We start from the raw sequence: 25,916 nt of genomic DNA, 5'->3' as shown, positions 1-25,916 counted from the left end.
ACATTACAGTTATTTGATATCAAAAGATTTACCATGTCTCACTCTATTGTGTTGTAGGTGCCAAATATGTAGAAATGTGATTACAAGCTCTTAAAAGCTAAAAAACGAACAGTTAATCGCAGCCACACGAGGCCGCCGTAGTTTGGATTCTCTTTCCAAAACGGCTCAAACGTGACGTAGTTGTGGGAGATGGTTTCTGTTTACACTTTCATGCAACCTTATTTGTCGAAATATTTTCACAAATATACTTCACACATTCAATAAAACCATGTCTATTGTTCTTACGCAGCTGTTTTAGCATCATTGTAATGCTGTCACTACTCACTTTTAGCAGTGATATCTTATAACTTACCGTAAAAATTCGTTTAATTTTTTAGCCTTACCTCGAAGGAATACATATCATTGTCTGATAATCATGACGAGCCTGTTGGTCACTTGTGATAATCGAAAAGTGCTGCAAAAATTATTTGCGAAGTATTGGGTCACACGATCAGATTACAGTTTGCCGATTAGACCAAACCGAAACAAAACTGTAAAGTAGCGAGCATCTATATTTGATACGGGGTCTTCGGTAAAACCCGAAGTGTTTGTCATAAACTAGTGATACGATAAGTTTTATATTGAGCTTTTTATTGGCCTTTCTATTCACATGAAAACATCACACGAAAAAACAACAAATAAATTTCATGACTACGCCAGAGAAATAAAGAGATTCCAATCAACGGCGGCTTTTCGTTTTTGAGCTTTTAAGAGCTTGTAATCACATTTCCACATATTTTGCACCTACAACACAACAGAGTGAGACATGGTGAATCTTTTGATACCAAATAACTGTAATGTGAATTTTGTTGTAAGTCAACCTTTAAAGATAAACTTACACAAAATTTTAATAGATTTTATCAGAAAGTATCGGTATTTTTCCATCATTTGTGGTTGTTTTTATGTTTGAGGTGATCTGGCTGCCAGGATGTTTCAAGAGTCGAATAAAAAAACTTGATCACGGTTAAAACACTCAGATCAAGTGTGTTTATGATTTGACTATTATACCGGTAGTTGCAAATAGACTGACAAAATAAGGATGTGTAAGGCTGCAACGAACGCAATAATCAATATCAACTATAGCAACTAGTTACTTCATTTTGCCACGTATTTTTCTTCTAAAAGTTTGAACCATAACCAGGTTCTGTCGATTTTAATCTTAAAACATCCTGGCAGTCATCTCAAACATCAAGTTAATCTCAAAGTTAATATTTAACATTATCAACAGCAGCCAAAGGAAGCTGAGTATCACCTGACCCCTCTTACGGTCTATAATAAATTAATAAGTATAACTAACTGCGTGGTGATGTAGTAGAAGCTCAACTAGGTGCTATAGCAGACAAAAAATGTATTTAATGCATAGCGATGGTTAAAACAAGAGAGAGACAACTGCGTGCTAAACAGAATGAACCAATCTGATTAGGAGGAACAACTCTAGGTTTGTGAAAGATAAACAAATTCATGTATAAATATTTTGCATTTTATTATATTCATTCAGTCTAATCGAGTAATTGGCGCTCACAATTGGTAAGTATAATACTATATTATGCGAATTAAACATCCTGACAGAGCTCATGTAGTGAGAAAGCACAGGAGACAACAAAATCAATTATTGATTTATTTGACTGATTAAGTTCGCTACAGTCAACATGGTTTGGTTTAGCCTACATACTGTTTAAAGGGTCACACCAAACTTCAAAAGATTTTATCATAAAGTGCAGACATTTTTTTATCATTTGAGATTTTGTTTGATGTTTTATGTGGTCGGACTGCCAGAGTGTTTCAAGAATAAAATCAACACAACCTGATCACAGTGAAAACAATCAGATCAGAAGGACATGTACAGGCTTTTTCAACAGTTACATCAATAGCCGCACATATTATTTATAAGTGATAATTATACGGTTTCATTAGCATCTAGTACTCATCTGGTATGTTTACACAGCATTTAGAAACACATGCAAGGCTGCCGAACTCAATGCAAACGCGGAACTTGTACTAACAGATAACAAGTATAGGTACAAGTGAAATTTATGTAAAGCAAACAGAATAATATACATAAGCTAGCATAGCTACTATCTACCATATATGCGGTTCTCTGCTGATGATACCGTAATAAGTAATAAATACATATCTTTGGTGCTTACCAAATCCCAACTCGATCTCATCATCTCGTGTTGCCATCTAGATATCAGAGCATTTCGCAAATATAACCCCCTCTGTATGGTGGATAACAAAAGAGTACTTTGTAGATATATGATATGATAGGGTATGATAATCAAAATATAAACAGATAAAAAGTGTTAGTCAAACCTATAGATAGCTACATCGCACAGATAAGGAGATAAATCTTCCTAATCAACACAAGCGCAAAAGGCGTCTGAACTAGTACTATTGATGGGTGATTAAACCAGACAAACATACAGTATCAATTGCACCTAAATATAACATACTGTAATCTGTTTCTCGACAGAACTATTTGCTATCATTTTCTAATGTTTGTTTATACAAGTTATCAATGTCACATAGAATAGCAAAAAATCCTTACTGAATCAATTACGTATATATGACGTAGTTAAATATCAGCTTACTATATATAGACAATTATTTTACATATCTGTAAAAGATATATACTTGTGTGACCAACACAACTTCGTCTTTGACACTTTTCTTATTCAATATTTTCATAGAGGTCTGCTATACATTTGGTGCTAAAACATCTATGCTAAGGATGCATTACCATGCCTGTCTTTAGTAGTGCTACTTTAACTTTGGCAGAAGCTTTTTACATTTTTTAAAAATAGTCTCGTTTTGGCACCCATACTCCAAACCAGGCCTAACAACGTTCATTAGCCAATATTTTATTGCACCTCTTTTAAATGGTGTATGATACAACAATCGATTTTAAAACGACTGCCAATGAGAGTAATTTTTGTTGGTTAATGTTGTGGCTTATTTATGCATGTTCATAAATTTAAAATTTTTAAAAATTCAAAAGTTATTGAATTGTTTTTGGTGAATGATAAATAGCAAATCTAGAGCTTAATTGAGTATCCCACAATAGATTAATGGGATTAAGGGATTAATGGCTTTCATCACATTTTCAATTTTATTAACTTCATCGGATCTCCCTCATTTTTGGTGAGAAGTGAACGTCTAGTCTACTTTATTTCCGCATGCTTTTGATAAATAGTTTAGAATGGCTAATATATAAACAAATAACAATAAAAAGACATGTCAGTTTGTAGCTCAAATGACCATTTTTAGTAGCCTTGATACATCCCTATAATGACACTCTGTGTCGTATGCGATCCCTTGGAGTTGGAAGATCTTGAGAATGTTGTTTTAATACGAAGCGACAAAAGTTTTACCTAAAATCGCTAATCACATATGATTAAAACAATTATTACAAAGCTTAGTCACGAGTTGAGCAAGCTACTCGTGATAATGCAGTTACAGCATACAACTTACCTAGCAAGATGTTCAATAAAATATTATCTCGTCTAGGGGTATATTATTACGGTGACAAGCGCTTTCTGTTTTATCTGTAGCTTGAGATCCAACATTAATCAGTTAGGCACTCGATAAATACACGTAATATAATTTGCTTGTTATAATGGATAAAGGTACCCGATCTTACCTACAACATATCAGCCTGCATTGAGAGATGATTCGCAAAAGCCGGTCTGTACCGACAGACTCGCGGGACTCTGTGAAGCTATAATACGGCTCTGCGTAACGAAAGCAACATCTCGTGATCTCGGAAATCGCGAAGATTTACGTCACGGTCTGTAAGCATTGTCGGCCATATTGCAGTCGGCTAACGTTGTAATTGAAGTTTCAGATTGCCATTTGAGTACTGTGAATCTATCAGGATTCAGGTTACACTTTGTTTTGCAGTGTTCATTTGCAAAAACGTACATATTTGTCGCAGTCATAATATTGCAATGAACATCGTATATATTCTTCAAAAATAGTAAGTTAAATTTGTATTTCTTTTCTAATGAATTGAATGTTTTCTATGTGGTAATGTCTGATTAACGTATAGTGCAACTTTCAAGTTGTTATTATATGCATTTCAATGTTTTGGTAGCTAAAAATAGATATGAGCATACGTTTTTAACTTTATTTGTGCCGCACAAATAAAGTTGAGAACGTATGCTCATATTTAGCGCACAAATTGTGCGCTAAATACTATCTCTATTCTATTCACTTAGGAATGGCGATGAAATGGCTTATATTTTCGGGCCGATAAGCAATACTCTATTCGGTTCGTAGATTGTCTCAAATATATAGTTATAGGATAATTCACTCAAACTGTAGACCAACTTGTTAACTGTTGTCATATTGTTTTAGGAGAACTCGTTATACGCTGACGATCTGCGACAGGGTTCAACTTAATTTTTGATTGCCCAGTATTTCTGCCTGACGTTAAAACGATGTCACACGTTCATTATAAGTTCCAAAGTAGCAATGATCATGACACGATCACCTTTGATGGTCTGTCAATTTCTTTGGCTGATTTGAGAACCGCTATACTCAACAAAAGCAAGTTAGCCCCATCCGCTGACCTTTCCATTCAAATAACCAATGCTCAAACTAAAGAAGGTATATATCTGAGAGTGACATATCAACTGGATATACGTTTTCTTCGCATTTGATCTATTAGAAGTCTTACAAATATAGGCCAATGTATATTATTTTGTTGCTTGTTATATATAACCAATTGTCTAACCAGCGCATTTAAAAATAAACTTGTTAAAACTTGTTTTTGCAAAGATACGATTTTAATTACGGCAATTCATTGAGTTTAATGTTTTGGTGGAACTACTCGACTATGGCTTTAATTAGCCAAAACATTTTAGTCTTTGTAACCATTCTCATATCTTTGGGGATGGTTGCCCAGAGGTTTGTGTGACAGGACTATGGTTGCCCATAGTCTGCGTTTAAACATTTGAACAAGTAAAAAAAGTCATGCAATAGATTTTCGATGCTCTTACAACATAAATCATCCGTTCCGAGAACGTTTACGTTATAGATTTTATGTTATGATCAGTAAAATACAGGTAAATTTCCTAATCTGTTGCAAGATCATCCCAAACTAAAACCTTTTGGTCCTTCAAATTGAAAAAAGTAACTTTAATGTAGTGACTGTACAGTAACTGTGGTACTATTGGTTTATATTGACAACATGTTTTATCTCTTCTCCTTTGTTTGGCTTTCATGGCTATGGTAATTTTACATTAAATTAGAAAAGCGCACACCTTCAATGTCAATTTAAAACGAATTTTGCTGGAATTTTTTCTAGACAACAAGGTCTGTGCTGGAATGAAAAAAAAATTGTCTACAGGTCGAAAATGAATTAGAACAAAATACATATTTACTATTGCACTCGCGGTGTTTGTCCAAAGCCAGGGTTAGCGTGCTTTTAACCCGACTCCAACTCGTAATATTCGGGGTGGTAGGCCGAGACCCTTGCACCAATTGGCCACTTCAGGTATTTTGGAGTTATTGTGTAGCTGCTTATTTTCTGTATTTTGTCGACATCTGATAATCTCTGACCACGCATTAGTCTGCCAGTGTACTATTATATATAATGGAGATACTCAGTTTCTCTCTCTGGTTTGGCAAAAAAAGCGATTTTTTTTTAACAAGTATCTTTCGTTATTCACATTGAATTTGAGAACTTGCACCAACTTGACTCTGCGTAATATTTCTTATGTAATACGATTCTTAAACTTAACATAAGTTCTTTACGTGAATTGGATTTATGTAAAAAAAGGTTTACGTTGTAAGAGTGTCTACTATATTTGTTTTTCAAGGTATATCTGCAACTGGTTAATATTAAAATGTGCATGCACAATTGACCAGAGCTTGAGGACAATTAGTGTCTCAACCAGTCATTTGATGACATATAAAAATAATTGTTCACATCTAAGTAATAACACCTAATCTATTTAAGGTTAGCTTACTAACATCAGCCCTGATGACATGTTTATAGTGTGACAATTGAACTTTCAGATTATAAATAATCATTATTTGACTAGGCTTAGTCTGTAACATTCAAATATATACAGAATCAATATTATTGCCAGAAAATAATATTGTCATCTGATGTTGTCTTTTTTTTACTCGTGTGCGTTATGTTCGCAAAAAAATTCAACATTTGAGTTATTGCTAGTGTTAAAAAGCATGCGTGATTTTTTTGGATTTGTACAAAAAATAATTTGTTTTAGTTTACAAAAATGACTCTGATCTGGTGCCGAAGAACACATCCGTGAATGTCACAAGAGTTCCAATTGCTAAAGTTTTCAAGGGGTAAGTGAACTTAATATCAATAAAACCATTGTTCCTTTTTATCAGCATGTCGTTGAACTTCATATTCCTTTGTTTGGTTTGACTCAGGATTCCTATTAGGCATAGTTATAAGTTCATTATACTCATTTATGAATTTATATTTAAGGCCCAAAAACAACATGACATGAATTTTATGGATTGTTCATTGTGTTTGCCTAACATTAACAAAGGATGCTAACTTAACACAGAGTGATAGGCTACTTTAATCCTGGTTCATACTGGATGCCATTTGAATTATGCTGCTCTTTACGCCTCTCGGAAATTATATTCTCTACACTTATGCCAGTTTTGACATGGGGTCTCCAGAATGAGTCATTTTTAGGATTTATTACTTTTTGCCTACAATGGGAACATACATCTATGTTGGATAGATGGTGAATGTAGCTGGTATGTCAAAAGAGGCCGCTGCATGAGCAGTATTATTTAATACAGTCAGCTAAGAAATATTGGCATGTGTATGTGAATTTTACATAATTTTACACATACGCAGTTTCCAACGAACAATATGAAATTCGAGCGAATAATTGACTCTACACTCCTAGTAATCGGCAACATACAATGTTTGGATTCTTTTCAACCATCGCAGGTTTGTAAATGAACAGGTTTGTAAAAATTTAAAAGAAAACTTCAACGTAATAATAAGACAATGCATTTACCGTAAAACCTCTAATTGAATGCCATGACGCTCTATAACTGTTGACATAATCTGATTGATCTTGAAATATTGATAGACTATAGTAGGGGTGGCCAAATGATTTTGGCCATGATCCGTTACAGACAAATCTGACGAATGAAAGATCCACAACCAAGCTGAAGATATGTATATCTTAAACAAGGCATCAAAAACGATTTTACAAAATTTTGCTTATCTACATAATTTGACTAAAAATCAGTGAAGGAATGTGCTGTAATAAATGTCTGATATCAGTGAGAAAAATGAAGTGGGCTTTGACTTCACAATAATATCAAAACGCAGTTATCTGCTACTTACAGCGACTCTTAAAGTTTACGAAGATGAGTATTTGTGAGTCGTGTTCTATGAGTACTTTTTACAAAATTCATTGCTGAAAACAATGAATTTACAAAAATTCTGAGAAAAGTTTACAAAAATCTTTTTTGAAACAAATTAAAAAAATTCTTCAAAAGGTTTTTTGACAGCTAACTTGAAAGATCCACAAAAAACTACAAAGATCCGGATCTAGATCCGCCATTTGGCCATAGCTGGACTATAGGGTATAGGAAAAATTGGTGAAATCCGGGCTCATTCGTCAAACTCCAGTTATGTATGTGGTGGTCAGTCGGTGATGCAGATTGATTCGTATTCGATTGGCATAGAGCAATTAAGATCTCTTTTTCTGATAATTGATCAGGATCGAAAATATCGGCTTTTTCTAGATACATCTTAAAACTTGTGCAATGTTTAGCATGTATTTTCATTTACCAAATATGTAACTGCCCACAGAGGCTTATATGTCAAACAGTGTGGAAAGGTTTCAACGAGCCAAACATTACCATTTGCATTATATGACAAGTGCACATCCCATCAGTGCTACATTCATTTGACCTCCTGTATGAACCAGGCTTAAAAATATCATTTGTATAATGTAATTGCACTAGCAAAATCATTATTATCCTACATGTAGTGATTCAGTCAGTCTGTGTGGTTTTATAAAGCATGCGGAGCCAAGTTGGTACAACTTCAGCTCGCTAGTTGCATCACTTTATGAAGGCAATAATACATTAACACACAATACGTTATGCTGTACCAGATGGGCATCATTTGTTGGATATTTTCCAATAATTCTACTGTACTTGTAGAGATGACGATGGTGAAAATGTACGTAAACACAAAGTATTTCGTGGTTTGTGAATTGATTGATGTTAGTAAGTATGTTCTTAATCATGAGTCGCGGTAACCAGTCAAGCTACAGTTGCCTCCAGTGGAAATGGTCCTGCGTGCGGGTAGCTATATGCTTATATCATCTAATTTTAGGAGTTATTGTAAGCGAGCCTCATCTGGGTAATAATAAAACATCACATGCACCCCAGTGAGGCTTGCATTAGTCAGGATTTTTTCAATCATTGTTAAGCTTTACATTTTTTCTTTTTTACAAAGGTGCTTTTGGTTACTTGTTATTGACTGTGAGCCTTTTGCCATATGTCATGGTAGTCTTTGTTAAGTTTGTTTGCATTTAAATAAAGCAGTGAATTTAGACTAGTTTGACTAGTAGCTTAATTTGAGCTAGTCAGATTACTCAAATAACTGCGGCTTTGGTACGTCGATAGCCTGGGGGCCATCATGCAAATATGATATGCATAAGAAACAGTCATTTTGTCAACTTCTCCCCGAGGTTGATTTTGGCTATATCAGGTGATAGGTGTTTGTTCACTAGCTACGTTGCTGTTCTGCAACAGTTCCAGCTTATGCTTTTTGAGCAATTCTTTAGGCATGAGATGGTTTATAATAGTGTGAAACGCACATGTATCATATTCTCGGGCTTGGCACATGTTCAACACATTGCAGTATGTGAAATATCACATTTGTCATAATTGGCTGGATTTTATCCTTAACCATGGAAATGAATAAAAGCTGTCAGCTGTGCAGATTTTGTTATTTACTGGCATCTTTACGCTTATAATTTTGTAAAATTGCTGCCGTCTAATGCTTCATAGCTGATTCCCTGTCGGTACAGGCTGCTGTACTTTTCTGTTGCCATGTTTTTATTGGAATGCAGATAGTTGGCCCACGTAATAATTAATTATAGTGCAGTTTCTGCAATATAACAAGTTACTCAGCCATTAACTCAAAAGAGACGACAAATGTCTGGTTGCTGAAACCCTTGTTGCAGCGTATATCTACTTGATTGGAGAATTCGCCATTTAAAGTAATAAATCATATGCCAAGCAATGACCAATAACAGAGGAAGAGGGATATTGTTGTTCGAACTTTCTGGTTTTGTTACTACTTTCTTCTGGCACTTTTATTCGTGTGATATATTAGAATCACCACTCGTATAGTGCTTACCCTGTTTCTCCCGATATCTGCCAGTTTCTTTACCTGCTAATGTTCAAGTCTTGAATTAGATCAAAAATTTCATTAAAGTTGAATTCTTTAGACAATATTTTCAATTGTTTACGAGTCAAGCATCTTATTATTTTCTACACAGTGTTGCGAAATACAAACGGGTCAAAATACGGATGGGTCAGAACCAGAGCGTATGGTTCCGGTCTTTTTAATTTTTTTCCAAAGTTTTTAAAAATCATAAATTATTCCGGTCAGGGAAAATAAGTTTTAGCTTGTTATATTCTTCACATATATAGTCTTTCATCAGCTAATAATTTTATAACAACTTGTAACTTAATTGGTAGTAATAAAAAGACTTCAACTAATAATATTTGGTTTTGGCTTATTTGTCCGTTACCATTGTGTAACCGACCTGCTGTGCATGATAAGCATCTGCTTTGTCTTATTTTTAAAGCATTTGATCATTAACATTGATGTTTGTTCCATTTTACAGATAAAATTCATTACTGATCGTGGTCCTTTTTTAATGCCTAAGCCCTTGCCTTTTTCATGGTGTCACTGATTATGTCATTGATCCAGCGATGCGTCAATGGTTTCCATATTTTTACAGTTGTAAGGGGAATAGCTCGCAATTAAAAAACTAAACTAGATTTAATCAGAAATTAGCAACAATCGTGATAAAATTGTAAAAACTAATAAAGTCTCTTGAAGGTCAAGATCATAAAGGTTTTAAGTAGATGCCCCAATCTTTGTATGGATATCGGTGTATACACAAGTATGGGGGTTGCGTAGCTTAATGGTTATCAGCTGATATTTTTTTTAATAAATCTGAAACTTTGTTTCCTTTCTACAAATCAATTAATGGTGACAGTATAATATAGCCTAACACACCTACAAATGTAAACTGCAAGTTTTTGTAACTTATATACAAATATTTAATTAAGTCAAATTTTGACAAATGACTTATTTATATCTCTGCAACATAGCTGATGAATTCAGTAGACAATGATTTTTTTGCCCAAGCCAGTTTGAAAACATGTCATACATTTCATTTGCAATCTTAAAAATAACTACAAATAGTCACAGGTTAAGATTTCAACGTAATACTAGCATAATTATAATAAAATATACTCTGTCTTTTAGATGTTTTAAAATAAATACATGCAATTGTATGTTTCATTTATATCTTTCAATAAAAAAACTAATCAACACAAAAGATTTGGATCAGGGGGGTTTTTAAAGAGAGTTGATGGATGGATTGGTATCCAGATCGTCTTCAATCATATGAAGTGAGGCATCTTTAGTTGTAACTGATTGGTTGACCAATCCCTTGCATGACTGTTGTCTAGCTTTGATACGATTCGCAATAACAAGAAGCTTTTCAAAGCATGTCTTGTTCTACAAACACATTTCATCCTGTTATCTGCTCTAAGGTTCCCTTGAACCTTGATGCTACAGTTGTATCTGTTTAGTATTAGTAAAAAAATTGGCAGGCAGTTTTGGCCTATCAGCTAAGAGCTGTGTAAGTGGGCTGCATTGAGCAAACAACAATTATTTAGCCGTGGTAGTGTGATGGTCTCACATTGTACAGATTTTCAGAGCAGAAGCCTTCTGTATCATTTTTTATGGACTTGGGCAAAGAGCATTTGATGTGATGTCACTAAATATCACATGGAGCATTTTTTGCAAATTTATTCAATTATTACATAAGCTACTGCCATGCTAGTGGTAGATGTGTATTGGTAGACATGGTTTTAGTGAAAGTTTTTGTAACTAGTCGCTGCCTCTTTGAGTTGATCCGAAGTCATTGAATTCGTCTCATCAGGGAATGACAATGTTCTGCCATCGCTTGTTTGTGTCACTCAACAAGAGATACGTCCTCCCACATCATGCGTATTTTTACAAAACCTGTTATTTTACCCAAGTCATTGTTATCGGTTATTACTTGATAGTATACCTCTTCACTTTTCGCCATGAAATGGTTATTATTCAATGGCTGTGTCTTTGACATCGGGCACATGAAATGCGTTTATTGCTGCAACTTGCCTTTCTATTTACAATTCAATACCATGATGGTCAGCGATTGTTTCTTGTTATGTATTTGGACATTAGTTTAATCTTATTGTGCTCATCTTGCTTTATCTCTTTTTCTGGACAGATGAATGAAGACTCCCACCTAACATTTCTTGCCAAGGTATACATGATTAAAGTTTTGTTAGTTACTAACACTTGTTATTGTTACATGCTCACATATTTCTGCTGGTATTTTGCTAATATTACTATTTAGTAGGTAACTGTGTAGTCAATTCCAGTTTGTGGATCTAGTTGCAAATATTCAAGTTTAACTGGTAATCTTGATCATTTCATAGGTGTGCCAAGGTCATGATGACAGATGCATTAACCATAAATTTGCTTGAAACCTCACAGTAATGTAGTTTTGTTGTATAGTACTTGATGCCCTATTGTTCGGCATTTAAAGCCAAGTTGGTTGAGTGAAGCGATTATGTTTGTTGATTAAATTTAAATGCAATATATAAAAAAGCAGAATTTTTCATTGATTGGTTTTCTAGCGAGCAGAAAGTACAGTCAGCATGGCTGAACAAGAAAGCATTCAAGCTATGATGGCTGAGTCTACAAATAATTATGATGTTCAACATTACACCATCCGTCCACGGTGTATGCCTCGAGCGGGGCAGCCACACTCCGGTTATATTTGTAAAAGGTGATATAATATAATGGCACTAGTTTTGCGTTATCCTCATTCGCTTAAATGTGACTTTGATATATCGGTAACAAAAACTGAGTTGTGACTGAGGTGTTAGAGCTTCAGCAATATTGGTTTTAGGTGCAATAAACCCGGACACTTCTATATGAACTGTCCTTTGGCTAGCGCTCCAATGATGCCAAATGCAAGATTCTCTCTGCGTAATTTGGACACACAAAGGAGAGGTCATGGAATACCTATCGACTTTTTACAACCTGCTGATGCTAACACTCCAGGAGCATTCTGGTCTAAATATGGATATGTTATCAACAAAAAGGATGCGTAAGTCATAGCTGTTACATTGTGATTATTGGCCATCAATTTTGAGCTGATAACTTTAGTGATGAGCTGATGACATGAGAAATCAATACCAGTTTGTTAGTGTGATGCTTTGCCTTACAATATATTATTACCTAGTGTGTTGTTATAATTTTGGCACTCTACATGTTTTGCGTGTAATGTTAGCGAGGCGTATGAAGAGGCATCGAAGAAAAAGAAAAGCCAGTCTACACCACAACAGTTGCCGGAATTTGAAATCCCTGATAACTTTATCTGCCCTCTATGTAAAAAGATAATGACTGATGCTGTAAAGACAGCCTGCTGCGTCACCCACTTCTGTGATTCTTGTAAGATTTTTTGTTTGCCATCACCTGCTTGCTGGATTTGTTTGACCTTTTAACATAGGTTCTCGCACTTCTGTTTATGTTTGTAATCATCAACGCACACCGTCATTGCTACTGTATATTCAAGGTAATGCCTATTGTCACCCTTATTGTATAATCAGCTTTGGCAGTTAAGTAAATAGGTTTTTATTGTTACCATGCAATAGTCCTATGGCCAGGCTGTTTTATTGAGATGTTACAAATGATCTGCAGGTATTCGTGAGGCGCTGTTGGAAGATGAAGACCAGAGTTGTCCTCAGTGCAATGAAGTTGAATCTCCTGATGGTCTTGTGCCAGATATCATCCTCCGTAATGCCATTTCCACATTCCTTAATAAAACTAATTCAGGCTTCCGACTCACCAGAAAAGTGAAGAAACCCATAGGATCTGATTCTCCTTCTCAACTGCAACCCAGCACCGGCTCTCCTACTCGACCTGTAAATTCTGTGGCTGTGTAAGTATTTGCTTATGATTTATTTTTCACATATTTGTTTTTATAGTAATTTGTTAATAGTTTTTGGCACAGAATCTCTCTTGTTTCCCCGTTTTATACTCTTAATTTATTTTGTACAGTTTAAATACTCCCAATGGCATTCCTTTGTTAATTTTATTTTTGCACGTTTCAACTTTGGCTAATGACAAATCTATGCATAGATTTGTTAATGTTTAAATTGCTTCGTTCTTTTTGTTTTCAATCGTCACACTACATACCCTGTCCCCATTGCTGGATTTGTGAGTCGTGTTCTCTTTACATGCTACAGCTCATCAAGAAATACTCCTGATAGAATCTCTGTCACCTCATCCGCCACTAGCCCAAGTACCACCGCTGCATCGATGACTTCTTCAACAGCAGCGGTGCTCAATGGCGATCCTAGCACCACGGATGAACCTGGTAGTAGCTCTACTCCAGCAATCACAAGTGTAGCAGGTTAGCATATGCTCGCAATGAATCCATAACAAGTTGAAGATTAGTGGCATTGTGCATGGGTATATTCTGGTATATGTTCAAATACAAATGGTTACATAGTTTAGCAAAGGCTCACAATCGGGTTGGCAACAATCCAATTGTTGTTGCCATTTCTTATGTGTCCTTTTCATATTATCCATTCAGATGGAGCAAATAAATCTGAGGAAAGCACTGATAGCACTGCTGCCATGGCTGTGAATTCCACTGTAGCTGCTGACACACCTTCCTCTACATCATTGGGTACGTTTTCATTGTTATTATATCTGCTATGTCTGCATGCATACATTGCCACTTGCTCAACAACACCTCTAGTTGATGGTCTAATTCCTATTTTATAGGGGAAGCAGCACCAGGCACAGTTCCTGTAACCATAGTTCCCTCTTCATCATCCGCCACTCTTGCGTCATCGACTGCTGGTCCTATCCTACCGGGAGCTTCTATTCCTCCCCAACCTGCTGTACTGCCTGTTGCGACTGTTAGCTATACAGGCACTCCACAAATGTTGTACAATGTCAGTAGCACACCTTTCCCGGGTGTCACCTATCCACCAGGTAATAGACACATCTCATAAAATTGCTTTCTGTTCTGTGGGTGCCAGTAATAAAACCTGCATGACATTGAGTCGGCTTCCTCTGCTGTCTTTCTAAGTCATTTTTTTCATATTCAAATTGCTTCACTCTCAAATAGAATTAACATTTCCTGTCTATCTATTGTTGCTATTGCTGTTTTAGTTGTGGCTCCATCTGTTCCAGCACCGTCCTATACGCAGTTTCCACCTGGCATGCGACCGGGACTCATTTCGAGCTTTGGCCAGGTTAGTTCGTAGGTTTGCATTTCCATTATTTAGAGTATCTTGAATATTTTTCAAGCAATGATACTTTTTCATTTTTCAGCCGTTTTTCTAGCTCAGCAGTGGATTTAGGACAATAGTAGATTAACGTTGTACTGTTTGACTGATATCTAAGTTATGAAATATTTTCCAGTTTTGTTTGCAGCCAGTTATACCTTCAACATCCTCCATCATGACAAAAGAAGAATTTTATAAAACCAAAGCCGAGTTACTAGAGCAGAAGATGAACGAGTGAGTGCTTTTTCCCCGTGGAACTTGTCAAACATTACAAGTAATACGTGACAATTTCAAAGTTGGTAAATGTAGTGTTATAATGAGCGACTGCTTTTTCCCCAACTCTTGTACTATATTTTTAGCCACTTGAAATTCTGTCCATTTCAAAATTGATTTGTTTAAACTGATCACTTGGGAATCTTATCAACTTTTACATCTAAACTATTTTCATAGGCCATAAAGCTTAAAAAGTAAGATGAAATGCTATCTTTTATATTTCTGCATTAATTGGTTTTGTAACACAGTTTTTAAGAGCTTCTTCAGAATTACTAATTTTTGTTACTTATAAAAAGACGTGATAATCCTGTTCTGCTTTGATGTCTTTTAGAGTACGAGTCAGAGAGTATAAGCGCAAGTCGCTGAGGTGAAAAATAAATTTGCAAGTGTTCCGTGTTTGCTCTGTTGAATGTCAAGTTATGCTTTTTTGTTGATTATGAGTTTGCTCTGCTTCTAATGCTCTTTCTGCTCTCACACGCTGCAGGGGGATCGTCAAGCCTAAAGATAAGATGATGGATGCATTTGGAGAGTATCTACGTCCTCGCAATCGTTCCAGGTCAAGAACTCCGAGGGGTCGTTCACGCTCTAGGTCACGGCGTAGAGGCTATTCCCGGTCTCCGGTGCGGCGTAGGACTCGTTCACCGCCACCTCGACGACGCAGTATCTCACCGAGGCCGATTAGGAGGAGGTGAGTAGTTCATGTGCTATTCAGTATCAAAATCGCTCATTGGGGAATGCAAGGAAGCGTAAAAACTTGAAAAAAAAAACTAAAAAAACCTATTCCATAAAGGTTTACTTACAACCAAATTCACATTACAGTTATTTGGTATCAAAAGATTCACTATGTCTTTTACTCTGCTGTGTTGTAGGTGCAAAATATGTGGAAATGTGATTACAAGCTCTTAAAAGCTAAAAACGAACAGTTGATCGCAGTCATCAATGAAACTGCCGTAGATTAGAATCCCTTTCCAAACGGCTCAAATGGGACATAACTGAACAAGATGGCTTCTGTTTACACTTTCATGCAACCTCATTCGTCAAAGTATTTTCACAAATATACTTCGCGCATTTAATAAAACCATGTCTATAATTGTCCTTACGCGTCTATTTCATCATCATTGTGATGATGTTATTGTGAGCACTGATATCTCAAAACCCACTGTAAAAATTCGTTTAATTTTTTAACCTTAGCTCAAAGGAGTTCATATCATCCTCCGATAAACAAGACGAGCCTGTTGGTCACCTGTGATAGAAAAATGCTGCAGAAATTATTCGTGCTGTTTGGCAGGAAGTATGGGTCATATGATCAGATTACGACTAGACAATTAGACCAAGCCAAAATGAAACTAACGTAGCAAGCATCTATATTTGGTGAAGGCTCTTTGGTAAAACCCGAAGCGTTTGTCATAAACTAGTGCTATGAGAAGTTTTATATTGAGCCCTTTATTGGCCTTTCCATTCACGTGAGAACATCACGTGATGAAACAATAACCAAATCGTTTGACTACGTCAAAGAGATAAAGAGATTCCAACCTACGGCGGTTTCGTGACGGCGGCGATTAACTGTTCGTTTTTTAGCTTTTAAGAGCTTTTAATCGCATTTCCATATATTTTGCACCTACAACACAACAGAGTAAGACATGGTGAATCTTTTGATACCAAATAACTGTAATGTGAATTTTGTTGCAAGTCAACCTTTAAGGCAAGTTTTAATTTTTTAGTGAGCCAATAATTATTTCTGAATTTTATTAGACTTCTATACCAGTATTTCAGCGACTTTCAATTAATAAGGGCGAAATGTCTATAAGTGATACATCGCAAGGTCTTACAATTCAAAACACTTGTAACATGCTGTAAAGTAACCTTCGGTTTCCAATTAAAGCGTTGAGTTGCAAAATACTTTTTATCAAAATACGTTGGAAAGTTGGCTAAAAACACGAATGCTACCATTTTAACATAATTAACTAATTTTTTAAAATTTTTTATGACACTAACAGTAAACTGTGACAATATACTTGCTTTTAAAGCAACGTACAACGCTGAATATAGAGCAAACTATCAGTGAGCATTCGACAAAATATGAATAAGGCCTCACCATCCTTCCCTATAACACAAATCCAACCTCCAATGGCCATTTCAAATTGGAATTGCAATTGGAAACTTGTATTCAAACTTGACTTAAGATGCAATAAGGAGCTGTTTCTTTTCTTTGCAACCTTCACTTGATATTGTAGCTGCTTACTCACAAAGGAACACGATGGTGTAAAAAGAAATCATTTCGTGTATATTAATCAACTTGGCAGGTTGCTTCACAATCACCAGCAATAGACCGCACAATCATCAGCTAATTTACAGAGTTACTAATTCACCCTTATATTTCTTTTAGCGTAACAATAACAGATGTACCAAATAAACTTAGAAACAATTATAAATATTGTCCTTTTCTATGACACACATCATAATTTGTTGCTTGCACTATGTAAGCATCCTATATTATGTGATTAGAATAAACGGCTTCTTAAACATAAATGTCAGATCGCTTGTGATTATCTTGTAAAATCTTTATTTTTTTGCACCAAAGATAATATTAATGAATCTCTTAAATCTATCACATTGTTAAGGTGAGTGTTCATTAAAATGTCAGGAAGTTTGTTCTTCCAATAATGCATTGTCAAGAAGTAACCATGTGTGTTGGAAAATAATTAAGGTTGTTCTGTTGACTGTGTAGTGCTTTTGTCCATCTTTAAATTGGGTGTAAAAACATTTTGCATCAGCATCATTCAAATTAATATATGGCATTCGATTTGTTAGTAGACAGTGAATATTGAATGGGACTGTCAGGTAAAAATTTGCCATGCATGGCTGTGAAGCATTCCTAGTGCAGCTGAATCTCAAAAGACAAGTTTAATTCGCTCCATGATTGTGCTTGTTTAACAGTAAACTTATATGTCAATTGAATTAATCACATGTAAAATAATTGGAATAGAGTTATGTTTGCTTGACTTAAAAAATGTCCCACTATCATTTGCTATTTATTTAACCTTTTCACTGCTGTAGACGCATAAATGCGTTTTCTATGGTCGAGTGCTATAGACGCATTTTTGCGACCATTTTACGACTTTCTCAGCAATTGCGTAGTAACTTAGTTTTATTATTCGTTGATAACCCACGATCTTTAGGACTTTTATGATATTGACACTGGCGTCCGAAGATTCCTCTATAAAATTAGCCTAAATTAACGAAGCAGTTTAAAATTTTTGTTTGAGACTTTCCAACCTAAAAACGAATATTTTTTTGTAAGTTTTGTTAAGTACCACGCGAATCAGAAAACAGATAACTTATGTTAATGACATTATAGCCAATTTAGATTTTCGTGATTATACAGATAATTAAAGTAGCAGCACTGACTCTGATAGTGATGAAAGTAATAGTTTTGTAAGAGTAAGGAACATAGTGGAGGATCATTTTAGCTTCGTAGCAATTGTAGCTTCACATAGCCTTATCATCGCACAAAGTATAAATACATTGAGTCTTTTGCATAGCAATGTTGGCAAAATAAAATATGTAACAAAAATGTTCTAGATAGAGTTTGAAATTGAAAAAATATTGTGTACATATCATGAAGCAATATCGGCAATTTTCGGTAAAATGGCTGGCTTCAGGCCGATAGCTAAATTTGTACATGGGCGGCAGTGAAAGGGTTATAAAGATGTTTGTATGCAATAAATACTTGTACGTCTTTGCTACAGTACGGTAAAAGCAAAGAAAAATTCTATCATATAACAAACATTACCTAATTTTTTCATATTAGCAACTAAGTCTTGTTTCTCGTGCAGACCATACATGCTGCGTCGGCTACCTTGAAACAACAGCTCATATCGCAAATTATTGCTCACCTGAGCCATAAGAATTTGACGTGAATCATTAATCGTAAATCTAGAAACTCATATATTGGGCTAATTGTATTTCGAGGTTTGACGGTATGTATATTGTCACCAACAACTTGAAACCAGTTTAGCAGCTAGACAGTTTACTGTTTCATCGCTCAACATATTTTGATATTTGAAGCTCTCCTGGTTATCGCTATACCTCGAGATCTCCTCCTCCATACAGAGGCGAGTACCGCCGTACCTACCCTGATGCTTATTATCCACCAGATTCCTACTATAGATCACGAAGGGAGGAAATGTATAGAGATGAGAGGTAAATAAGCATAAAATACAGTTTTATATGTATTTACTCATCAGTACACGTTTTGGCCAACTAGAAATTATCATATTGTGCATGAGAGGAAAGATTTTAGGGATTGCAGTGTAATGACTATCTTCAGTAATATAGATCATTCACTCTATCCGGAGGCGTAATACCCTGCAATGTTACAAAGTGATGCTGCAGACTGCCTTATTTATCATCTGCTTGACTATGTCATAGTTTCTCCGGTAACTGTTTGCGTGAACAGGTCATGTGCATTGAAGCTCTGTAGGGAACTAACTAACATGAATAGGTTATAAGGCAGTGAGTTGTGAGAGTAAATGACCAGCTGCTTGGTAGAATTCAGCTCACCAGTATTGTTCTTATCCACCCATGTTACTTATAGGTATGCAGAGAGGCTGATGTTTAATGGTGGCAAAGCCAGTCCTTATGATAGGTCACGCTACTCACCCTTCCCCAGGGCTTACACTCCAGAGAGAAGGGATTATGGATCTCCTCGCAGCAGGGCTTACTCTCCTAGAAGAGAAGAGAGATGTGAGTATCATCTTTCATCTTTTTCTGTGCAAAAAGGAAATCGAGCCGTCCATATGCCTGATTTATCACACACTTGTTCTGTTATACTTATCAGTGTTTGAGGAGAAGGATAGGCGGCACTATGACGAGGACATCTTTCGGTATGAAGAAGAAAGACGGAGAGATTATAGAGAGTATGACAGGAAGTATGTGGAGGAGGAGTATGAAAGAAGGCATAAGGTTGACAGAGATGATGAGTATTTCAGGAAGTCTAGCAATAGCAAGTATGATGATAAATATGAAGACAGATATTCCAAGTATGATGAAAGACATGACGGCAAATATTCCAAATACGATGAAAGATATGACGGCAAGTCATCCAAATATGAAGAGAAAAACGAAGGCAGATCTTCCCAGTACGACGGAAAATATGATGATGGCATGTCTAATGACAAATATTTGAAACGTGATGACAAACCTGAAGGCAGGTCTTCCAAACATGGCAAGAAATATGGCGAGAAATCGCGCAAGGATAAGCAGGAGTCAAGGCTGAGTGAACGGGAAGAGTCTCATACGCCAAAGAAGAATATTAAAAGTATGTAAGATAAGCTTTTTTAATTTCTATGAGGATAATTTTATTTTAAAAATGAGTGGATGAGCTGTGAAATATAATGACTCGCATCTCTCCATTATACAGTCAAACATGGATAACTCGCCCACGGATAGCTCGAACACATGGTTAATTCGAACGGTTTCTTTGGTCCGTTCCCACGTAATGATAAATTGCTATAGATAACTCGAACTCAACACTGTTAATTCGAACTGTTTTTTTGCCCAACGGATACCGAAACGGTTGTTATCGCTTTAGAAAATCACTTTTTTCAAAGCCATAGAGGTAAACCTCATCTTTTCGTAATTCATAAGCGTCGTTATTACCACCATCGGCAAAATATTTCTGTCAACGACTTTTCTAAAGGTTTGGTGAAATTTGATTTATACTGCTATACGATGAGTAGCACGGGCTAGCCGGGTCTCGCGCGCAAGGATTTTCGCCACGCACATACAAAACAAAAACAGCATGTTGTTTTGTATGTGCGTGGCGAAAATCCTTGAGTGCGTGACCCGGCTAGCCCGTGACGAATAGTTTTCCGACGTTGATTCCGTGTTCAATCAACGTCGGAATGTTGAATGTTTAAAACGTCTTAAAAATTGTGGTAATTAAACGTATACGTTGTCTTAGCTAAAAAAAACTATTCATCGTTTGACCTAAACACAGAATACGTGTGTACATTCAATAAGTATCCATTCAAAAAGCGTGAGTGATATACAATGTACCGTAAAACCTCGTAAAACTTTTAATTGAACTGCCTCGGAGTGTTGCTCTTAACGAATCCCAGGTAAAGTAAAGTTATCTTTGCATAAACTTCAAGAAAAATCGACAAAATTGATCGTGGGTAAAACGCTCAAAAGAAAAATCTGTCTTTTCTTTTGAGCATTTCAACAACGATCAAGTTTTGCCAATGTCAATCTGAAAAACGTCCTGGCAATAACATCACCTCAAACAACAAACCAATCTCAAGTGATAGAAAAATCTCTATACTTTTTGATAAAAACGTTTTAAACTTTACATTAGAAGCATTTAATTTGAAACAAGCCATTTGTGCACGCTCTGATAATTCGAACACTTTTGCTCGGTCCCGTGAAGTTCGAGTTATCCATGTTTGACTGTATTTAACTTGTTACAGCCAAGTAAGCTTTTGTTTGTTTTTATATTTTACATGTTTTAAAATAACTTGTATATTCACAGCTGCTAGTCAAAAAGTGTGAAACACGCTATTATCAAAAAGTGTAATCTTTTACAAGTGATTGTTTTATTTGTTAGGGAGATTATAATTTCCTTTGTGTGAAGAAGTTCTAGACTTGGCGAATTTATACAGTCTGATGGATTGGGATTGATAAAATACACCAAACATAAACGAGACAAAAATGCAGTGCTTTGATCATATTTTTTTCTGTATTTCAACTGTCATGCTTAGCTACACGACAGTAATGCTCTATGTAGGTGAAGGCTCAGCTGAGCCAGAGAAACGACATGGATTCAAATCTTATGAAAAAGAAGTTGACAAGGTTGATCGAGCTAGGGAAAAGAAGCGCAAGAGAAAGTCACAGTCACCTATTGGTGATGAGAAAGCAGTCAATGAAAGAGATTCGTCCAAAGCTGAAAAGGTGTGTGATACCACAATTGCTTTAATTCATTCTTGTTGCTGTATATCAAAGTTTGGTTGCTGGCTGACATATTGTTGTGTGTCATGCATAGGAACCCTGTAAAACATGTATCCCTGATACACTGCTTCTGTAGGAACCTACCAAGAAAAAATCCAAAAAGACTGAAGTCTCTAAAAAACCAACAAAGACTGAGGAAGTGCTCAACTCTAAAGATGATGATCCATCGAAGCCAAAATCTAATGACATTGAGAAAAAGGACAGCTTTAACTCTTCCGAGAACTCCTCCAAAGAACTTACTAAGAGCAATAAGAAAAAGTCCAGTTCCAAACCTTCATCTACAAAGAAATCTAACAGTAGCTCTAAGGCGACTGAAAAGAAAAAAAAGAAGCGAAAAGCTACAGATGCCTCTAAGGTACGAATCCTATTCTTGGTTGTGCTAGTGACAGAACCAAAGTACTTTGTTGCTAGCTTTTTTCTCATTGTAAGTATTGTGACATGAACATAGACATGCAAAGTTAATCCGTTCCGATATTTACGCCTTGTATGTGAAAATAGTAGCGCACTGGAACCAATGTTCTTATAAGAATATATTGTATGCCATTTAATGCGCTCCACAACTATGGGAAACCTCACACAAAATACTTGGGTAATTACAGGAGGCAGTAAACAAATGCATTATACAAACATACATACAAAACTAAATTATATGCAGGAATCTAATTTATTAATTTCTTCCATACGATGAATGGTTTTGAAGATTTTTCAAAGAACTAATTGGAAAATGTTTCATGTTTGCTCAGGGTTTTCTATAATTTGTAGTTTTTATTTTAAGAAATGTATTGCTTTTTTCAGGTTTTGACTGGCACACTTACTCACATTATTCTTCTCGGTATTGATGATTTAAAAATTATTAAAGAAAAGTATGAAACATTTAATGCTATTCAAACAATGTAGGACCAAACTATGTGAATGAGAACTGCATACATATTTACTGACTTACTGAATTGTACTGTTTTTAGAAATTTTGGGCCCATACATTAGAGATTTACTTCATATGTAGATGCACATGTTTGCCTAAATTTTACATCCTTATTGAAAAATTTGTACTTTGAATAGATTGTAATCTACGGTACACATTTGACAGTACTAGCTTGTCTCTCATTGGACAATCTGTGGCAACAACTGTAATCTTCATGCTGTTTTAAACTGTCTGTTTTACCTTCCAAGACCTGAATCACATTTACATTTAGGAGGACGAAGAGACTCATACAGAAAAACTATCCAGGAAGGACATGAGTCATGATTCTAAAGAAAGTGATAAATCTGTCTCCAATACTAGTCAATCTACACACAAGTCAGTCTCGGAAACTAGTCAATCAACCCGGAAGTCACATTCATCTAGTCAGCTGTCTCATTCTCCACCTCTAGCTGATTTGACAGGTAAAGCCACGATGCTAGACTTGACTACTTTAGTTTGGATATCACTTCTTGTTATGAGGTGCTAGACTTGATTCCTTTAGTTTGGTTATCACTTCTATTATGTGATGCTAGACTTGACTACTTCAGTTTGTTTATCACTTCTATTATGTAATGCTAGACTTGACTATAGTTTGTTTATCACTTTTGTTATGTGATGCTAGATTTGACTACTGCAGTTTGTTTATTACTTCTATTATGTAATGCTAGACTTGACTATAGTTTGGCTATCACTTCTATTATGTGATGCTAGACTTGGCTACTTCAGTTTGTTTATCACTTCTATTATGTAATGCTAGACTTGACTATAGTTTGGTTATCACTTCTATTATGTGATGCTAGACTTGACTACTTCAGTTTGTTTATAGCTTCTATTATGGGATGCTAGACTTGACTATAGTTTGTTTATCACTTCTTGTTATATGATGCTAGACTTGATTTCTTTAGTTTTGTTATCATTTCTGTTATGTGGCAGGTTTGGGGCTAGTATTGATACTGCATTACTTAACCTATTCAGTGCATCTTGAAGTACCTGCTATTTATTGTTTTACGCATCTGCGACAGGGGTTACAGTATTTTAATATCGCTTATAATGTTGAGTTGCATACAGGCGAGGATGAAGAGGAATCCACGCAGTCTGAAACTGGTGATGACATACAAACCATTAAAGTTCCTCAGCCAAGTAAGTGGGAGAAAGATGATTCGGAATCAGATGTCAAGCATGCTTCACCTCCATCCAAAAAGCATAATGACAAGACTAATCATGTCTCCAGGTAACATTTCTCATAGAACTTGTGTGTGCAGGTATACTTTAGACAAATTATTTGATTTAAATCTTTTTAACTTTGTTTTGTCATTTTAGGAAAGTAATTGAGTCTGCAGAGCATTTGTTGCGCAATAAACGTGTGCAGCCACTAGGAAGCTTGGCTGGTGAGAAGCATCGACGTAATATCACACTGTACTCCGAGAGCACTGAGACTGACACGCAAGCTGAACAGGGAAACGGTAAGACTAGGTTTGGCGTTTGGGCGATGTTCACTCATGAATTCTTGTGAGGCCTTGTATCTCGGTTGTCAGGTGCCTTGTACCTCAGTTAGTCAGGTTATTTTCAGGGGAGTTTAATGGGAATTTTTCTTCTTAGTAAGAGCTTGGAAATTTTACTATTATTTTTGTCGTTTGACTGTTACGCAGAAAAATTTGCGGCAATCTCAAGCCTGTAACTACTATGTTTATTTTGAATGGTTAAGATAAAGATTCACATAATTGGTGATATTAAGCTGTTAATAATATGTACAAACTTTCATTTACCGCTCTAATAAAATTACTTTCTTTTAAAACAATGTGTATAATTGTAAAGAAACCTGGTATTGTAACAGCCTCGTATTGTAACAACCTGATATTGTGACAACCTCGTATTGTAACAACCTCATATTGTAACAACCTGGACCTTGGGCAATTAACGTTTGTTTCATTCATGCTGGTTATCATCTATCCTAGAATTATTTGCTTTTGCTTGATTAATTATTTGCTTTTGCTTGATTAACAAGAATGTTTTCACATTCAATTGTTTTTATTGTGCATGCTTACCGGGCTGATTGACTCACCACAAGGTGTTGAGAATGAAATTAATGGTGAGCTTTTGTAGATGTCCCACAAATTTTTGATCATACAACATAAGCACCTGATTATAAAATAACATATTTCAAGTCTTTTTACAACTGACAAACTTTTTGGTATGATTTCTATTTTTTGGTATATGCTTTACAGAGTCAGATGCGTCCGATGGTAAATCAGATTTGCGCAAAAAGATTTTGCGCATAAAGGAGCGAAAAAACAGTTCGGGTGAACCAACAAGTAGCGATCGGAAGAGAGAACACAGTAGTTTTAGCAAGGTAAAATCTGCTGAAGACAAATACAGTAAGAGTGGAAAAGGCCTAAGCAAGTCTGACCCTGGCAAAAAATCTCTATCAAATCGTGACATTGACAAACACGAAAAGGATGTAAATGAGTCGACAATAGACAAATCATTAGATAAAACACGCTCTAGATGTGAAAAGCAGCAGAGTACTTCTAGAAGTTCCAAGAGCCATTCCAATGAAAGGCCAAGCAGCAGGAAGTCTGACACTGATAAGAGAGCTAAGGCTGACTCAAGGCAAGATGTCATTGCAACATCTGCAAGTCCGAATCAAAACCAAAATGGTGCAACTACGAAAGAAAAGTCTGATACTATAGAATCCGATGATGAGGCTGCGAATAAACCAAATGAAGTGATACGGAAACTCGATTGTCAAACAAGCGAAGAGACTTTTGAGCCTGACTATGATATCGATATTAGCGAAGCTCATACTAGTGTCACAAATCTTTTGGACAATGAGTCACAGGATGCCGACAGCTCGGCAAGTATGACTGCCACAGAATCTGACGGCGAGGAACGGTCTAAAAAGAAGAAAAATAAACATAAGTCTTCCAGCAAGTCTAAGCATAAGAAATCAAAGAAACACAGTAAGAGGAAGCATCGAAAGCATAAGGATGACAAATAGGCTCTTCATTGAAAT

At 35.9% G+C, this 25,916-nt stretch overlaps 3 protein-coding genes across 6 annotated transcripts in view; 2 read left to right on the top strand and 1 right to left on the bottom strand.

Annotated features, from left to right (window-relative positions):
* LOC137392726 (transmembrane channel-like protein 7) overlaps positions 1–3,744 on the bottom strand; it is a 34,171-nt gene extending 30,427 nt beyond the window's left edge. For 2 of the 3 annotated variants that reach the window (XM_068079041.1, XM_068079043.1), the window contains exons 1-2: positions 3,511–3,572; positions 2,187–2,258 (exon numbers count right to left, since the gene is read on the bottom strand). In XM_068079041.1, coding sequence (XP_067935142.1) covers positions 2,187–2,223 — 37 coding nt within the window. In that variant the 5' untranslated portion in view covers positions 2,224–2,258; positions 3,511–3,572. Of the gene's footprint in view, positions 1–2,186; positions 2,259–3,510; positions 3,573–3,679 lie in introns of those variants that run through there. The other variant, XM_068079042.1, reaches the window with a different exon arrangement.
* A 93-nt stretch (positions 3,745–3,837) lies between these two features.
* On the top strand, positions 3,838–8,611 carry LOC137394556 (uncharacterized). The gene is made up of 4 exons (XM_068081283.1): positions 3,838–4,015; positions 4,396–4,647; positions 6,276–6,357; positions 8,215–8,611. The coding sequence occupies exons 2-4, from the start codon at positions 4,479–4,481 to the stop codon at positions 8,264–8,266; spliced, it is 303 nt and encodes a 100-aa protein (XP_067937384.1). The 5' UTR covers positions 3,838–4,015; positions 4,396–4,478; the 3' UTR covers positions 8,267–8,611.
* A 2,966-nt stretch (positions 8,612–11,577) lies between these two features.
* LOC137394946 (E3 ubiquitin-protein ligase RBBP6-like) lies at positions 11,578–25,915 on the top strand. Of its 2 annotated transcripts, none has more exons than XM_068081721.1 (20): positions 11,578–11,615; positions 11,992–12,143; positions 12,267–12,467; positions 12,651–12,811; positions 13,061–13,301; positions 13,609–13,775; positions 13,959–14,054; positions 14,153–14,365; positions 14,546–14,628; positions 14,810–14,895; positions 15,419–15,622; positions 19,003–19,137; positions 19,532–19,680; positions 19,775–20,254; positions 21,722–21,885; positions 22,019–22,297; positions 23,136–23,325; positions 23,972–24,134; positions 24,224–24,366; positions 25,129–25,915. In XM_068081721.1, the coding sequence occupies exons 1-20, from the start codon at positions 11,580–11,582 to the stop codon at positions 25,899–25,901; spliced, it is 4,116 nt and encodes a 1,371-aa protein (XP_067937822.1). In that variant the 5' UTR covers positions 11,578–11,579; the 3' UTR covers positions 25,902–25,915. The 2 variants fall into 2 exon arrangements, with proteins under 2 accessions (XP_067937822.1, XP_067937821.1); XM_068081720.1 differs by having other exon boundaries at positions 14,798–14,895.
* Position 25,916: the final 1 nt, after the last annotated feature.

The sequence above is a fragment of the Watersipora subatra genome, chromosome 4, assembly GCF_963576615.1.
Source record: "Watersipora subatra chromosome 4, tzWatSuba1.1, whole genome shotgun sequence".
Taxonomy (NCBI): domain Eukaryota; kingdom Metazoa; phylum Bryozoa; class Gymnolaemata; order Cheilostomatida; family Watersiporidae; genus Watersipora; species Watersipora subatra.
This window is presented reverse-complemented; position numbering and strand designations above follow the sequence as displayed.

What these genes read in the sequence shown, in the direction of transcription:
- LOC137394946 (XM_068081720.1), top strand. Translation starts at nt 11,580, where the DNA reads ATGAATGAAGACTCCCACCTAACATTTCTTGCCAAG. An exon ending in TCATTTCGAGCTTTGGCCAG is followed by an intron (nt 14,629 to 14,797) that starts GTTAGTTCGTAG and finishes AATATTTTCCAG; the next exon opens with TTTTGTTTGCAGCCAGTTAT. An exon ending in TCCTAGAAGAGAAGAGAGAT is followed by an intron (nt 19,681 to 19,774) that starts GTGAGTATCATC and finishes TATACTTATCAG; the next exon opens with TGTTTGAGGAGAAGGATAGG.
- LOC137394556 (XM_068081283.1), top strand. Translation starts at nt 4,479, where the DNA reads ATGTCACACGTTCATTATAAGTTCCAAAGTAGCAATGATCATGACACG. An exon ending in CAATGCTCAAACTAAAGAAG is followed by an intron (nt 4,648 to 6,275) that starts GTATATATCTGA and finishes AATTTGTTTTAG; the next exon opens with TTTACAAAAATGACTCTGAT. An exon ending in ATTGCTAAAGTTTTCAAGGG is followed by an intron (nt 6,358 to 8,214) that starts GTAAGTGAACTT and finishes CTGTACTTGTAG; the next exon opens with AGATGACGATGGTGAAAATG.